Source organism: Dioscorea cayenensis, chromosome 14 (genome assembly GCF_009730915.1).
Source record: "Dioscorea cayenensis subsp. rotundata cultivar TDr96_F1 chromosome 14, TDr96_F1_v2_PseudoChromosome.rev07_lg8_w22 25.fasta, whole genome shotgun sequence".
Lineage (NCBI taxonomy): Eukaryota > Viridiplantae > Streptophyta > Magnoliopsida > Dioscoreales > Dioscoreaceae > Dioscorea > Dioscorea cayenensis.
Window position 1 is genome coordinate 4,683,450 of NC_052484.1, and position 17,289 is coordinate 4,700,738.

General features: G+C 35.1%; 1 protein-coding gene across 1 annotated transcript; it reads right to left on the minus strand.

Moving 5' to 3' along the window:
- Positions 1-7,455: 7,455 nt before the first annotated feature.
- On the minus strand, positions 7,456-15,523 carry LOC120276046 (cytochrome P450 71A9-like). Its single transcript, XM_039282789.1, has 6 exons — positions 15,114-15,523; positions 14,169-14,310; positions 13,983-14,087; positions 10,468-10,558; positions 9,525-10,060; positions 7,456-8,061 (listed from the first exon to the last, which is right to left on the minus strand). The coding sequence occupies exons 1-6, from the start codon at positions 15,479-15,481 to the stop codon at positions 7,456-7,458; spliced, it is 1,848 nt and encodes a 615-aa protein (XP_039138723.1). The 5' UTR covers positions 15,482-15,523.
- Between the last annotated feature and the right edge of the window lie 1,766 nt (positions 15,524-17,289).

Genomic DNA, 17,289 nt, shown 5'->3' on the forward strand with positions numbered 1-17,289 from the left:
ACTTGCTATTAATGCAAGGATTGGGAATCTATGCTTATGATTCTTCCAATACTCCAAAACATCCAAATCTTATTAATATGCAAATCCAAGCTTCGGCTCCTCTAAATAAAGATCCAATTGAGATTTTCTAGCATTTGTAATTGATTGGCTCTCAAATGCTTTAATTTCCTACAATTAATAATTTGAATACACTATCATAAAAAATATAAACAAATAGGATTTAGCAGGAAAAAAAGAATGAAAGAAAGTGTTAGACCATTCACATCAAAGATTCTTTTGCCCTTACTTTTAATTCCTCCACTAATTTGTGTAGAGGTAGGTGCCATGATAGAAGAAGAAGATTGTGGTTGTGAATGGCTTGATTTGTTAGCATTAGAATAATGCTCAAATAGCTTGTATAGCTTTGCCCTCACAAGTGACACCTTCTCTTGGCATTTAATAGCTAGGATCATTCTTAACTTTCCCCTAAAAATACTCCAACATTGATAACTTAATCCATGGATCAAGAATAGTTCCAAATGCAAGTACCATGCTATATTTTCTCCAATATTTATCAAACTTTTCTTTCATTCTTCTACACATATCACTTATCACCACATCTTCACTTGACAAGTTTTCTTTTAATAAAACCCCAATCTTCCAAATTGCATAAAATACAAGTTTGATGTAGGATAAGAAGAACCGGAGATTAAGTTGGTAGTATCATAAAATGTCTCCAAGAACTCATAAATTTTCTCTCCTCTTTTCCATTCTTAATTTGAAGAACAATACTTGTAATTTCTTTCAATCAATTCAAGAGAAGCAAAAACCCTTTTATATTTCATGACACTATCCAACATCAAATATGTTGAATTCCAAATGGTAGCCATATCCAATCGCAAGTCAATACTAGTGTCAATGTTACCAACTTCTCTCACATATTCTTCAAATTTTTTCATTCTACTCTCTGACCCTTTAACATATTTAACAGATTCTCTAATTTTATGCAAAGCATCACTTGCTACTTTCAAACCTTCTTGTACAATGAAATTCAATATGCGAGCAGAACAACAAATATGAAAAAATTCACCATCATACAATAAACTTTCATGCAAAGAAAGTTGCCCTTTCAGAATATCTTGCATATTATCATTGTTGGATGCATTGTCTAATGTTAATGAAAACACCTTCTTCTCAATTCCCCATTCTTTTAAAAATTCAAATAATTTTGCAGTTAATTCAAATCCTGAGTGTAGAGGAAGCATTATAGTAAAATTAAGAATTTTACTGTTAAGTACCCAAATTTCATCAACAAAATGTCCAGTCAAGAAAATGCAGGCCTCACTAGTGCAACCAATCCGGACATCTGATATTAAACAAATTCTGTTTTGAATATTACTTAAAACATGTTAAACTTATTGTTTCTCCCTTTCATATATTCTTGTAATGTCGGAAACAAGAGTATTTCTAGAAATGCAAGCACCATCAGGATTTATATATTTCATCCAAGTTCTAATATCATCATATTCAACAAATGAAAATGGAAAATCATGTTTTATAACTGCAGCAGCTAATAAGTCATGTGTAATCTTTTGGTCTAGTTTCTTAGTTCTTATCTTCCCTTCATGATTAAGAAATATTTGTCCTACATCATTGAATTTTAACATTTTGCAGTTATCTCTATGGAACCTCAATGTAGAAGTCCCACACCTTTTATCCCCACATTTGTATACATCTCTTGCATTCTGCTATTTGCATGCCATCTTGACCCACTCCTTTCTACATAAAAAAATTCCAAATATTAGAAAATTCTTATGGCTTTTTAGTTGATTCCTTGCTAAATTTAGTGTCTTCTAATTCTTCCTTGTCTAAGTTAATACTTTGATTCAAAGACTGGACTCCATTATTTTTTAATCCTGCAAAAATGTATGAGAAACATAGGAGAAGTGGACTCCATTAAATAACATGCATAGTTTAACTTGTTTCTTGTCTATCATGGTGAGGTTGAACAAAAGACTCATGATAATAATGCTAATGAGTAATGAGTCTATCTTATCTTCTTAGGAGCATATAGTTTGATAGACCACATTAATATATATATATATATATATATAAGATCGTGCTATATTGCTATACATGACTTCTTTATGATGGCAGGATGACATGGAACAACAATACATGACAATTGGTAGTTGAATTGATGGGAAAGACAGAATTTGGCTATAACATTACCATTCAAAAGCAATTAATGTGATTGTATGTAAACTTTGTTACTTTTTATTCATAATTGATAAACATCAAAATATATTCTTTCTTATTTTTTGATGATCAATCTTAAACTAGTATTTATTAAATATCAAACAAATATAAACATATATACCTTGAGATAGCCTATTCAAAGAGATTTACGGCGACCGGCGATGGCTTGGGAGAAGTACGGTGACAAGCGATGGCTTGGGAGAAGAGAGAAGGTGTGCGGTGAGGGATTTTTAAGTTGGAAGAGACAAGAAGGGAGAAAAGAGAAGAAGTGCGGTGCCGGGCAACCTTAGATTTAGGTTTTCTTATCTTGTTAATTTAATTTTTTTTTAGTTAAATCCCTAAAAAATATATATATTTATATGTTATATAAAACTTATAAAATATGAAATTAGAGGAGGGCCGTGGGCTGACCCACCCCAACTTGTAGCCCACCCCGCCCAACCTGCGGCCCGCACCGGTTGGCCCGTTTAGGCCTTTGTCCAAACGGGCCTAGAAAATACTAGCCTATTTCACTTATTTTAATTGGTAGGGTGGGCCGATCCAACGGGCTAAGCCCGAATTGATAGCTTTAGCAGTAGTGGCAATAGTAGCCTTGATCTTGGGATCATTAGCCTGAGGATTAAATCTTTGACAAAGCCACTCTCCTGTAATAAAACCATTACTAAAAGAAAAAGTAATGCCATTATAGGAAGCAATTGTATCCCAGCAACCCATAATCTTACTACTTTGCCAGAGAACAACAATTGTATCCCAAAATTACATTTGAATCATGCATGCATGAATGAACCTTTAATGTATTATATGGACATACAATATCTCATCACCAAACAAAAATATATTTTACAATCTTATTTAATAAATTAAACATTTCATATATCAAAATATCACTAAAGGTTGCATTTTTCTTTTTAATTTGTATTCTCCTGGATTGTTTATTTAAATAATTAAATAAAATGTTATCCAAATTCTGCTTTGTTCTTTTATTTAAATTAATACTTGATTTTAATTAAGCCTCAACACATAGGAGGGAACTAAACCCAACCTTTTCTTTTCACCTTCATGTTTAATGGTTTTTCCCCACTAATTTTAATTTTTGGATCAAACTGTGAATATGCCAGAGGTAGAGGCCCAAAAATTTGATGCATAAGATAAGATTTCACAATCATAATAATTCTACGGATAAGACAAGTCTTCACTGCCCTGCCATTTTAACCACACTCAACATCAAAGTAATCAAACTGGGACTGGTTCGGCAAGTTTGACGGCAAAAATCATAAACCGCTCATAAGGTCAATCAAGTCATGCCTTTCAACTAGGACTCTACATGCCCCTGTTAAAAAATAAAAAAACCTTCAATTTGATTAAGAATTGGTTAAATTGGTCGATCAAACTGACTGAGTGATAGAGAAAAAGAGAGACATAGAGAAAGTAAAAGATGATCACCAGCGTTCAACGGACATAAACAAAGAGGAAGATAGAGGAGTGAAAGAGAAGCATAAAAGAAGAGGGAGATACTAGATAGAGAAGTGGAGGTGAAGCGCAGGACGGAGAGATAGAGCTTTTGTGAGTTAACGAGAGCTTTTTTTGTTTTTCATTTTTTTTAAAAAAAAAATTTGGAAGTCCTGAGAGGGGCAAAAGATGATGTTGTTTTTATTTTTTTTTTATTTTTTTAAAAAATACTTTATAGTTTTAAGAAATTAACGATTGTATTTAGGAAAAATTATTTTTTACCACCTAACAGTTTAAAAAATTCCCAGACAATTCCTCTGACTTTTGAATTTGCCGGACAACCCTTCCTTTTTTGTTTCACTTCATTTTTTCCCCTTCAGCTCAATCCGTCTAGTTCATTTAATTGAATTCTATTTTTACCCTCGGCAATGGTGGAAAAAACACATCATCTTTTCTAAAATGACCCAGTCTTTTCCCATCTTTTCAAATATTTTTTTGAAAGACCTTGAGCCTCACTGCTCATCTCTCTAGTGGGCTTCAACTATTTTCATCACCACCTTCTGTTGCTATGGGTTCTTTGTGTTCGCCTTCTGGTTTGACGACGGAGTCGGTAGGAAAGGCTCGGCCTTAAAGAGGAAGAGGCCGGCGAGAATCGATATACTGATGCGGGATGTGCTGTGCTTTAGAGAACCGAAGAAATCGGATGGACGGAAGGAGGATGAGGATGGGGAGGGTATTTGTTGTTTTGTAAGAGAGGAAGGAATGATTTAGGACTTATGTCGATCTCCTTGGAGATTCTTAATTGGTATGTGTGTGTGTGTTTTTTTAAATTCCTATTCATCCAATATATGTCGATTCTTTTTGTATGGATAAATTTGAAATTGTCAGAATGTTTATCATGGGGCTTGATTGTTGGAAGCGCGTTGCCTAAACACAAACCAAGACTGATAAATGAAAGCAAGGTGATTTAAACAAAAATAACTATTATTAAACAGAAACTAAGACTATTAAATAGAAACGCGTTATCTTAAATAGAAACGCGAATTATTAAACAAAAACAAGATAACTTAAAAAAACTATTGTTAAACGTAAAAAGCGTATTCGCAAACAGAAACCAAAACTATTAAACAAAAACTAGAAAACTTAATCATTTACGCATTAACAAATAATGTAAAACTATTGAAACCCAACAAATTAAAAGTAAAACATTTAACAATACGCTCTAACATAATCGGATAAGCAAAAACGAGTAAATTAAACAGTAACTGAAACTATTAAACGAAAACGTGTTAGCTTCAACAGAAACCCGGATTGATAAATGGAAATACAACAACTTAAACAAAAACAACTATTGTTAAACGTAAAACAAATTTATCTTTATGTTTAATGTACTTCTAATTTTAGAGGGAAATATTGATTGAAATCTGCATGATTTAAAGGAGTACTGGTAAAACAGTCTAAAAGTTTATAGAACAAGAACTAATCCATAGTAAAATAGTCTAGAGATTGATCCATATATCCATAAAAAGGTGGTTCTTTTACGTTCTAATTCCCTAAAGTTTTTATTCCAAGATATTTTCTTTTAAATATTATTTTAAACATTTATTAAAAAAGAACAATTGAATTTGAGTTTTATTTTTATTTTTATTTTTAATCCAATAATTTCTAAAGAGTTTTGGGATCTAAATTAGTCAAAATATAATGTATTATTGTACTAGCAGCTTAACTTAGTCTGTTTCCGCTTAAGTAACCCAGTTTCCGCTTAAAATTGTATGTCTATGTTAAACGCTACTCTGTTACACGAAAACATATATATTTAAATAGAAACATACTTTAATCTCAAGTTTTCTCCTCAACCACAATCTCACGGCTTTCAATTACTTCATCACTACCCTTTCTTCGCAACCATACTCTCGGATTCCTTGGCATATCTAACCATAGTAACCTCCAAGTTTTCTCCTAATTCATCTATGCCTATCTCCTCAGCAACTACATTCTCCATCTCCTTTGTCTCTTCAACCAGAAACTTAGTATGATTCCCTAATTTCTCACCCTCCTCGCTCTTCTCCTTCTCTTCCAATGCCACCAACTCCTCAACCTCTCCAACGGTCTCCATGACCTCTTTCTCCTCAACTCCAACACCAGTAGAGCTTGTCTACAGATCCAACTCTCCACCATTGGCTAAGGTCACATCAACGAAGTCATCCAAAGGGTTCTCCGGCTTCAAACCATTGATCTCTATGTCTGTCGTTCATTGCCGCCGAGAAAATGAAACAACAGGGCAAACACCCAAAGATCCAGGAAATGATTGAGGTCCGCTACGGCGATGGTGCACTTCCATCAAACTCCCACACTATTGCTGGCAGATCTAGGTGTCTCCGCCATGACTCCGATCTCTAGATCGGATCTGCCAACCCAACCCGAGATCTCACGGATTCTGAATGGAACGAGCAAACAGGCCAAAAGAGGACAACCACGACTCCGTTTAGAAGAAGGACCTTTCTTACAAGTAGATAAAGGGCAGTAGAAAAGAAAAAGATTACGCTAGTAGATGAAGGTCATTGTTGTCAAAAAAATTCCCAACCGATTCCGTTTAGGCACTTTAACGACTTGAAGGGTTTAAAAATAAGTGGAGGGAAAATGAGGGGTTTTTTGGGATACCAAAATTAGAGAGGGAAAAATGTACATAAATAAAACTTTCAAGGGATATTTGGCAATTAACATTTGTATTTATTAAAGTTAAAAATTTAAATATCAAATTAATTAATTATGTTTTTTTATTTATTAAAATAGAGATTATATTATATCTTTTATAATTATTATATATAAAATTAAAATTTTAAATATCAAATTAAGTAATTATGCTTTTTTATTTATTAAAATGCAGATTATATTATATTTTTTTAATTATTAAATATTATAATATATTTTTAAATAATTTGTTATTGGCCCCGATTCAACTCCGGTTCGACCCCAATTGAACCCTTGACTCTTGATTCTTGAATGTTACCTTGTTAATGCCCGGGCTAAATTTGACAACCTTGCTCAATATACATCATGGATGATTACCTCTGAAACTTTAAATTGGCTATTGACTTAATAGAAGATTTTATGATTGTGGCAAAATTACTAAATTTATAAAAAATTAATTATACATTATAAAAGTAAACCATTATATGAATTAAAAAATGAAGTATATATATTATCAAAGTTGAATTGTTTAACCCCTTTTGATGTAGTTAATTGAATTGAAAAGACATGTTTAGCACCTTTTTTTTTTCAAAAATTTTGACAACAATCCTCATGTTTCCAGAAAAACTAAAAACAACATTTTTATGTTTTCAACTTTTTTTAGAAACGTTTTCAAATCTCTTCCTCTCACTATATGAAACCATTTCTCTTCTCTCCTCTCTCTCTCTCTCTCTCTCTCTCTCTCTCCTTTTAATTTTTAACACCTTTATTTTTTTATTTTTATGTTTTTATTTTTTAAAAATATCAAATTTTTTACAAATTAATACTAATAATTTAAAAAATATATTTTTAAGAAAAATATTTATAAAAATTTAATATTTGGGCTTGATATTTTATAAATTAATTTATATAGTATAAAAAATTATACCCAAAAAAAAAAATTAACAAAAATCCTTATTTAATTAATATTAGATACAATATAACAAACCAACCATCATCATTAAGAGTTTCACATATTATTCAAACATATACAACATAGGTTTATCAAAACCATATATATATATATATATAACATAATCAGAAACAAGGCTTAGGAACAAGACATAAGTTTTTAATCATTTTAGTTGTTAGTCCAGGTGCTTCAGTCATGTCCACTTCACCAACATGATCATCCGGCAATTTCCACTCAAATTTAAAGACAAGATTTGCTAACGCAAGTTCTACGAGGGGGATTGAAAACCCTATTCCAGGGCATATTCTCCTACCTGAACCAAAAGGAATGTATTCAAAGTCTTGTCCCTTAAAATCTATAGTATTATTCACAAACCTCTCTGGTATAAAGTTGTCAGGCATATCCCATACTTTAGGATCTCTTGCAATGGCCCAATAATTAATAAAAACCCTGCATTTATCTGGTATTTTGTAGCCTTCAATTTGGCAACTACCTATGGATTCTCTTGGAAGAAGTAACGGAGCTGGAGGATGAAGTCTAAGAATCTCTTTGACTACAGCTTTTAGGTAGCACATCTTACTTAAATCATCTTCATTAACCATTGATTTCCCACTTGCTAAGCCATTAATTTCATCTTGTAGCTTTTTCATTACATTTGGGTTCCCAAGAAGCTCTGCCATACCCCATTCAAGCACTATATATGATGTATCTATTCCTGCTGAAAACATATCCTGTTCAAAAAAGAAAATATTCATGTTTGTTTAACTCATGATTAAATACCTCATCACTAAATTTAACAATGATTTGTAGGGTTATTATGTACTATTTTTCCTAGGAAATAAATATAATTTTATGACCCATGTTTGTTTAATTATTGAAAAGCAATTTAATGTTAAAAAACATATGTCCAAAATGACATTTAAAAGGTAGTAAAATACAATGTTTTGAAACCCAGGTTGATCAGGCTAATTCAACATGGTTCAATCGGACGAACGAACCCGCCAAGCAATCGGGTCAGGTCATATAAAAATCTGGGGTAAAGTGTTGACCCGGCCGAGTATCTAGTGAATCGGTCAATCCGGCCTGGCCGAATTGGATTAACCCAGTTATATTATTAAATGTTTAAATTTAAAACTTTAAATAATAAATATGTAAGTATAAAAGGTTATGATAAAATTTGCTTCAAAATCAAAACTCAATGTCTAATTCTTAAGTTTTATTTATTAAATTGTATTGTGAAACTTAAAAGCTTGTTGTGTTACAATTTTACTTATAAATGTTGTATTTTATGAGTTTGTATTTCAAAATTATATTAGATTATTATGAGTTGGATTTTATTTAGGGTCTTAAATTAATATTTATAAAATATAAGAAAAAACTATTTGTTTGTTGAAATTTTGTATTATAGTTTCTTTTTTAATTTGTAGGAATTTATAATTATATATATATATATATATTTATAAAAATATATATTATATTTATGACTGGTTTGACCGGCCCGCCTATTAACCCATGACCCAGAAGCCTTCCCAACTCATATTCCCGGATCAGATTTCAAAATATTGTTAAAATGATTTAAGAAACACTCAAGACCATTTAAAGTACAAAATAGTGCGGTCTTCATCTTATCCAATATTATTTATCGCTAAGCTAAATCTAAGAAAATTTCTAATCTTAAAATAATTGAAACATTTGCATAAACTAAGATTTAAGATTATAATAAATAATAATTAATAAAATTATGATCAGTTTTTCTTTCAAAGTGTACATACTAGCTAGAAGATTTTGTAACTTTTAATCAAACAAATATTTCTAAATATAATAATTACAAATTTATTATCATAAATATATATATTATATGTTTTTAGGATACTTAGTTTTTTAAAATTAAGGAGATTTTGTCAGAGCCATTAGATCAAGATATATATTGCGGCTGCCATATGCAGGGGTGCATGATATGAAGAGTTTACTATTAGTTACTATGCGACTACATCATTAAATGCTATCAAACACCATGATATACAATTAACTAATGTTAAATACTATACATAAATGGGCAATGAAGGTTAAATACAAATCTAACAGTAAAGCATGTGCATATCTTGTCAAAGACAATATATTAGAAGAAATTTTTGTTTTTATATTAACAATATTTTTGGAAAAAAATTGTTGTAAATTTAAGAAGACGACATACCACTAGGAGAGCTTTGATGTGCTCATCATTAAGACTAAAATCAAGGTCAGGATCTTTCTTGAGTGAGAGTAAGACATCCACAAAGTCATCATCTTTGAGATTTCCATCCTCTTTGTTCTTATGTTCCTCAATCATCTGACTCAGAACACCATCCCACCTTCTGAAATTTCTTTTAGCCCTCTCATCAAATCCAAGCAATGAAGTTAACCATCCAAGTGAAGGAAAGTAATCCTCCAAATTAAAGCCACTAAATAAAATCATGTTTTCCTCTATCATTTCCAAAAATATCTCATTCCTACCTTCTTGATCTCTGGAGAACTCACCCAATATGGCTCTGCAAAGCATGTCGTTAGTGAAGCAAAACAACACTCGACTCATGTTCAATGCCTTTAATGGATGAGAAGAAACATGAGAAACAATCTTATCCATCAAATGAGCGACCTCCTTTTCCCTTGCAGCCTGAAATGAGTGCACCCTTCTCATGCTGAGGAGATGAGTCACACATATCTTTCTCATCTGTTGGAGCTGAGGTGGAACTGTGATTGAAGCCCAGAGCAGTACATTCATCATACAAGTCGTGCGGAGAGTCGTGGTGCTCGAATCGAAGCATGGTGGCAGCTGGATGAAGAATGCGCGAGCATGGGAAGAAGGAATGGGTCGAGCATGGTTGCTCGTGAGAAGCGGGAAGTCTTTTTGATTTTTATTTTTGACTAACTTTATAATATAGTATCATGTTAAGGATGCTCGCCAATCAGATGGGTTTTAAAGACTTGTGTTAGCCAATTAGATAGTTAGTAGTGTTATAATGTTTTTGGTTTAGTTTGACTCGCTATTAATATAAAAAGGGTCGATAGCTCATTGGTGAGTAAAGTAAGCCATTAAAAAAACTTTTTCTTTCTCTTGACCTCGTGTTGATCGTGAACTCGTTTCTTTTTCTTCTCACCTTCTTCACTGAACATCATCATCGTCGTCACAGGAGCTTCACCTTTCATTCCAGCAGAGCACGTGAACGGAGGCTCGCCGGCGTCACGATCCTCAACAAAGTGGTATCAGAGCCCGAAGGTGGTCATGATGAGCGAAGCCCCCGTGAGCCTCACGCAGCACTGCGTCCCAGTCTTCAAGGGTGAAGAGTATGGGAGATGGAGCTTGAGAATGAAGACGGTCTTTCGGGTCTCGTGGAGCTCGGGATTTAGTTGAGAATGGAATGCCAAAAGGTGAGGATGAAGCGAAGGAGAAGGAGAGTAAGAAGAGAGATGCGAAGGCAAGGTGTCTCATTCAACAGGCGGTGGACGGGCTGGTCCTTGACAGGATAGCTGAGGCTGAGACAGCTCATGATGCGTGGGAGACCATCAAGAAGCAAGCTCAGGGCTCCTCAACTATGGTGACCATACGGAAGCAAGCACTCCGTCAAAGCTTCGAGACCCTGCAGATGGAGGATGGAGAAAGTGTTCAGAGCTATTGGGCAAGGGTTGTCGCGATAGTGAACCAAGTGAGGGGTCTCGGGCACAAGCTCTCGGAGGCGGAGGTAGTATCCAAGGTCTTGCGTAGTCTGGCACCAAAGTTTGATTATGTGGCTGTTGCGATGGAGGAGTCCAGAGATCTGTCGACACTCACTCTTGACGAGCTTTGTGGATCTCTCCAGGCTCATGAGTACAGGGTTAACAGATCGGCAGGGAAAGTCAGTGAGAAAGCACTGTACGTGAAGAGTGAAAACTCTGTGCCTCAGTCCAAGGAAAGGGGAAGCTCAAGCACTCCGAGTGGGTGGAGCTCAGGTCGTGGACGAGGAAGAGGATTCTTCAGAGGTAGAGGAAGAGGGAGAGGGTCTAGGGGACAAGGAAGTGATTCCAATTCCAAGGCCCACATCCAGTGTTTTTACTGTAAAAAATTTGGACATGTGAAGGCGGAGTGCCGGGAGAGAATCAAGTCCACAGAGAAGGGTGCATCTCTGGTCGCTGAAGAAAAAGAGGTTATGAATGTATTCAAAGTGAGTACTGATGAAGTTCCAGCCTCAAACTCGGTGTGGTTAGTGGATTCAGGGTGTTCTAACCACATGACTGGCCAGAGAAGCATGTTCACGAGTCTGGACGAATCCCAGAAAATCTCAGTTCGTCTTGGTGATGACAAGGAGATGGAGGTACTTGGGATCGGCACGGTTGCTATTGACATGAAGGGTAGAGAAGCAAAACAACTTCAGGGAGTGCAGTTGGTCTCCGGCCTGGCCCATAATCTTCTCAGCGTCGGACAACTTCTCACCAAGGGATACTCAGTAATTTTTCAAAAGAACAAGTGTGTTATAAGCGATGATAACACAGGAGAAATGATTGTAGAGGTACCAAGAATGAACAACAACATGTTTCCTATTGATCTCACAGTAGTGGAGAGGCTGAATTTAGCGGTTAGCAAGCATGCAACTTCGGAGCTGTGGCATCGAAGGCTCGGCCATCTGAATTATAGGAGTCTCGAGACACTTGCACGCACTGGAAATGTTCTTGGGCTACCAAGGTTGTGCAGTGTGACTCAGTGTGAGGAGTGTGCAATGTGTAAGCATGCAAGGAGTCCTTTTCCAAAAATAAAGCTCAGAAGAGTTCGATGCTGTCTTGAGTTAGTGCATATGGACATCTGTGGTCCAATGAGTGTGCCATCATTAGGAGGTAAGAATTACTTTCTTCTGTTTGTTGATGATCACAGCAGGAAGAGTTGGGTCTATTTCTTGAAGAACAAATGCGAGGCCTTTGATTTCTTTAAGAAGTTTCATCTTATGACTGAGAGGGAGACCGGAAAGAGATTGAAGACACTCAGGAGTGACCGTGGGGGGGAGTTCACTTCTCAGGCATTCACAAGATACTGTGAAGATGCAGGTATCAGGAGAGAACTCTCAGCACCCTATACTCCACAACAAAATGGTGTTGTGGAGCGGAAGAACAGAACCATTGTGGAGATGGCTCGGTGTTTACTTAGAGATAGTGATCTTTCAACTGAATTCTGGGCCGAGGCAACAACAACTGCAGTCTATCTGATTAACAGGTCACCTACACAAGCTCTAGAGGGAAGAACACCATTCGAATTGTGGTATGGAGTCAAACCCGATGTGAGTCACCTCAGGGTATTTGGAAGTGTTGTGTATACACTCATTCCTTCACAGAAGCTCAGGAAGTTAGATGCTAAGTCACTCAAGTGTATACTATTGGGATATTGCTCAGATTCTAAGGCCTATAGATTATATGATCCATTGAACTCCAAGGTGATTGTGAGTAGAGACGTGATCTTTCACGAAAATTCAAGGTGGAAGTGGAATGAAGATGGGAGCAGGTCAGTAGTCACAATGAGTGAAATTGGTGAAGATGAAAAGGTGAACAAGAACAATGCAACAGAAGAGACAGCTAACGGGTATGGAAGTTCTTCAAACAATGGCAATGGTGGGAGTGACTTATGCTCACCAGAAGCAACAAGTGATGAGTCACCACCAAGGAGGACAAGATCGTTAGCAGAGGTATATAATTCATGCTCCTTTGCTCTTCTTGTGAATGATCCACAGGTGTATCAAGAAGCAAAAGGTCATAAAGAATGGAAAGAGGCAATGGATGCCGAGGTAGCAGCAATTCAAAGCAATGATACTTGGGAATTGACTGAGCTACCGTTTGGGAAGAAGGCTGTGGGACTTAAGTGGGTATACAAGACCAAACTTGGTGTAGATGGAGAGGTCCAGAAGCACAAGGCGAGGCTAGTTGCAAAGGGTTATGTTCAGCAACATGGTCTGGATTACGATGAGGTCTTCGCACCTGTAGCCAGGATTGAAACTATAAGAATTATACTAGCTGTCGCTGCTCAGACACACCAACCTGTATATCATTTTGATGTTCGATCAGCTTTTCTCAATGGGGAGATCTCAGAGGAAGTTTATGTGTCTCAACCCGAAGGATATGAAGTCAGTGGTGATGAGCACAAGGTGTATCGTCTGAAGAAGGCTCTCTACGGGCTTAAGCAAGCACCGAGAGCATGGTACAGCAAGATTGACACACATTTTAAGCAGCATGGCTACATGAAAAATGATACTGAGCATACACTCTATAAGAAAGAGGATGAAGAAGGAAATTGTATTCTGATCAGCATCTATGTGGACGATATGGTATATACCAGTGCATCACAAAGTATGATCAAACAATTCAAAAGAGAGATGGTGGATGCATTTGATATGTGTGATCTTGGTGAGATCAAATTGTTTTTAGGATTGGAAATATATCAATCATGTGAAGGAATCCTTATCTTACAAAAGAGGTACATTGAAGATCTTCTGTCACAAATGAATATGAAGCACTGCAAACATGTGGAGACACCGATGGGTGTAAATGAGAAATTCTCAGAAGGAAATGAAGAAGAATTGACTGATAGTACATTGTACAGAAGTCTCATTGGAAAATTGCTTTACATTGTGCATTCTAGACCTGATATTTGTTATGCCGTTAACTTCCTATCAAGATTTATGAGCAGGCCAAGTGAAGTGCATCTCAATGCAGCGAAGAGAGTCTTGAAGTACCTTGCAGGAACACAGTCGTTGGGGTTATTCTACTCAAATGAAAGCAAAGGGACTCTTGAGGGTTTCACAGATAGTGATTGGGGAGGTTCACATTGTGACAGGAAGAGCACCTCAGGAATGTTGTGCAGGATTGGATCATGCTCAGTCACTTGGTCATCGAAGAAGCAGGACGTTGTGGCTCTCTCCTCAACTGAGGCTGAGTATATAGCAGCTACATCAGCAGCATGCCAACTGGTTTGGCTGAGAAGGATACTGGGAGATTGTGGAAGATCAATTGAAGGCTCTTCAGTGTTGTGGTGTGATAATCAATCTGCTATAGCCGTTGCAAGAAATCCAACTTATCATGGGCGAACCAAACACATAGATGTGAGGTTCCATTTTATTCGCAGTCTAGTTACTGATGGAACTATCATACTTCGACATTGTAGTACAGGGGATCAATTAGCCGACATTCTAACCAAACCATTACCCTCGGAGAAGCACAGAAGGTTGCGGGCTCAACTGGGAATTAGAGAGCTTCAATCAAAGGGGGGTGTTGGAGCTGAGGTGGAACTGTGATTGAAGCCCAGAGCAGTACATTCATCATACAAGTCGTGCAGAGAGTCGTGGTGCTCTGAACTGAAGCATGGTGGCAGCTGGATGAAGAATGCGCAGCATGGGGAGAAGGAATGGCTGAGCATGGTTGCTCAGGAGAAGCGGGAAGTCTTTTGATTTTTATTTTGACTAACTTTATAATATAGTATCATGTTAAGGATGCTGGCCAATCAGATGGGTTTTAAAGACTTGTGTTAGCCAATTAGATAGTTAGTAGTGTTATAATGTTTTGGTTTAGTTTGACTGCTATTAATATAAAAGGCTGATAGCTCATTGGTGAGTAAAGTAAGCCATTAAAAACTTTTCTTTCTCTTGACCTGTGTTGACTGTGAACCTGTTCTTTTTTTTCTTCTCACCTTCTTCACTGAACATCATCATCGTCGTCACAGGAGCTTCACCTTTCATTCCAGCAGAGCACGTGAACGGAGGCTCGCCGGCGTCACGATCCTCAACAAAGCTGCCTCCAATACTCACCATAGGGTGCCAAGGCCAAGTCATTGTTCCCATAAAGAACTGTGTGAGAAGCTTTCAGAACAGGCCTGCTTGCAAAGACAAGATCATGAGTCTTCATGATCTCCCTTGCCATTTCAGAAGATGAAACCACTAATGTTGGAACTTGACCAAGTTTAAGAAACATGAGAGGGCCATGCTTCATTGAGAGCTTGTGAAGGGATTGATGGGCTAGCAAGCCAAGCTGGTGGAGGTTTCCAATAATTGGGAGCTTCCATGGAGAAGGTGGTAGTCCTCTAACTGATCTCTTAGACAAGACTAGTTTGATGCTAAGGACGAATAGAAGGAAAGGAGCCAACAAGAGAAGGAGATTATGCATTGAGATAGAAACTGAAGTTTGAAACTTGTATAAATGGATTTTGAACGACTACCAACTATATAGGTTTCAATTCATGCCATAATTGCGTAACTCTATTCATATTATCCTTTAATTATATCTATGATGGGGTTTTGTGGGAAGCAAATCTTATTTCAAAAGTAGAACCCCCAGGGCCGGCCCAGCCATCATTACGTTTTCTCTCTCTAATTTTTTAAAATCCGGTAAGTTATTCGAATGGATGCAAATAACTTAATGTAATTAATTTAGTATATAATTAATGATTAAATTAAAATAATTATTTAAAACTTAAAAACCATAATTATTAATTTTCAAACATATAGTTTTAAATTAATATTAAATGTAATGATATTTTTTTATAAAAATAGGTTTATCAAATTGATTTTCCTAATTATGTACATATGAAGATAATGTTTTTGTCATCATCCATGTTAGTATTTCTCTCTCTTACATTTTTTTTAAGTATATAAAATTCTTTTCATTATTTAAACTATTAATAGTAAATGATTAATCAAAAAACTCTTCTTTTAAACTCTAAATTATAAATTATAAATGGAGGGTTTACGATTTAAGGGTTTAGTGTTTAGAGCTTAGGGCTTATGATTTAGAGTTTAAATTTTAGAATTTAGAATTTAAGTTTTAATTTTTTAAAATTTTGTTCACAGGGTTTTATAATATTTGGGTTGAAAAATTTAAAAATTAAGATATAGTTTATAATATTTTAAAAATTTAAAAATTTAAAAATTTATATAATTTGAATTTAAAATTTATAAAAAAAAATAATGCGGATATGATAGGATGGGAAGTTGACATCCATATTAATAAAAATTTATTCAATAAGCCTACGTCACTCTAATATTAATTAATACAATTTCATCAACTCTATTCAGAGGAATAAATTGAGTTTGCTTTATTTTGTTTTTTCCCTTCCACTATAATGCATAAGTCCAAGATAACAGCTTCCTAGTTGTGAAATTGGCTTGTGTCATCTTCTGCGCCATTTCTCGTCAAAATTAAACATTATTTTTAATTAAAGACTTTAAGATTAACTTATAATTTTAAAAGATAATTAATTAATTTAATATATAATTAATAATTAAATTAAAAATATTTACTCTGAACTTAAAAGCCATATTTCTTAATTTTAAATTAATATTAATTAATACAATGTCATCTAACTTTATTCATGTGAATAGATTGATTTTCTTTGTTTTGTTTTTTCTCTTCTACAATGGTTCTCTAGTCCAGGATGACAGCTTCCTAGTTGTCAATTGGCTTGTGTCATCTTCTGCATCATTTCTTATAAAAAAACTATTAATTAATGCAATTCCATCAACTCTATTCATATGAATAGCTTGAGTTTGCCTTGTTTTGGTTTTTTACCTTCCACTATAATTCATTAGTCAAAGATGGCAACTTTGAACCTCCTCATTGTCAAGTTGCCTTATGTCGTCTTCTGCACCATTTCTTGTCAAAAACGCAATCAGACATGATCATATTTAAGAAGGTGATTGCGCCATAGAGACCAGTTTGCTAAAGAACATGAAATCAATTAACTGATAATATAATAAATTGATGGGTATAAATATATCATATGTAAACAAATGATATATGAAGTTATTTTAAAATTTTGTAATAATGAATTATTCAGAAGTAGCATGTATTGATAATAGCTATTTACTATTCATAGCAAATTAATTAAGATTAGTTTAAAATTAATTGAGATCTTACAAAATATACACGATATGAGAAACATGAATAACTGTGAGCGCCACCCCTTAATTAAATCC

Excerpts from the sequence above, each read along its gene's own strand:
- LOC120276046 (XM_039282789.1), bottom strand. The coding sequence starts at position 15,481 with ATGCATAATCTCCTTCTCTTGTTGGCTCCTTTCCTTCTATTCGTCCTT. Across the intron at positions 10,559-13,982 it reads ATCTTGATAGGAAGTTAACG|GATCGTGACGCCGGCGAGCC; the intron begins GCATAACAAATA and ends CACTTTGTTGAG. Across the intron at positions 8,062-9,524 it reads ACATCAAAGCTCTCCTAGTG|GATATGTTTTCAGCAGGAAT; the intron begins GTATGTCGTCTT and ends TTTTTTGAACAG.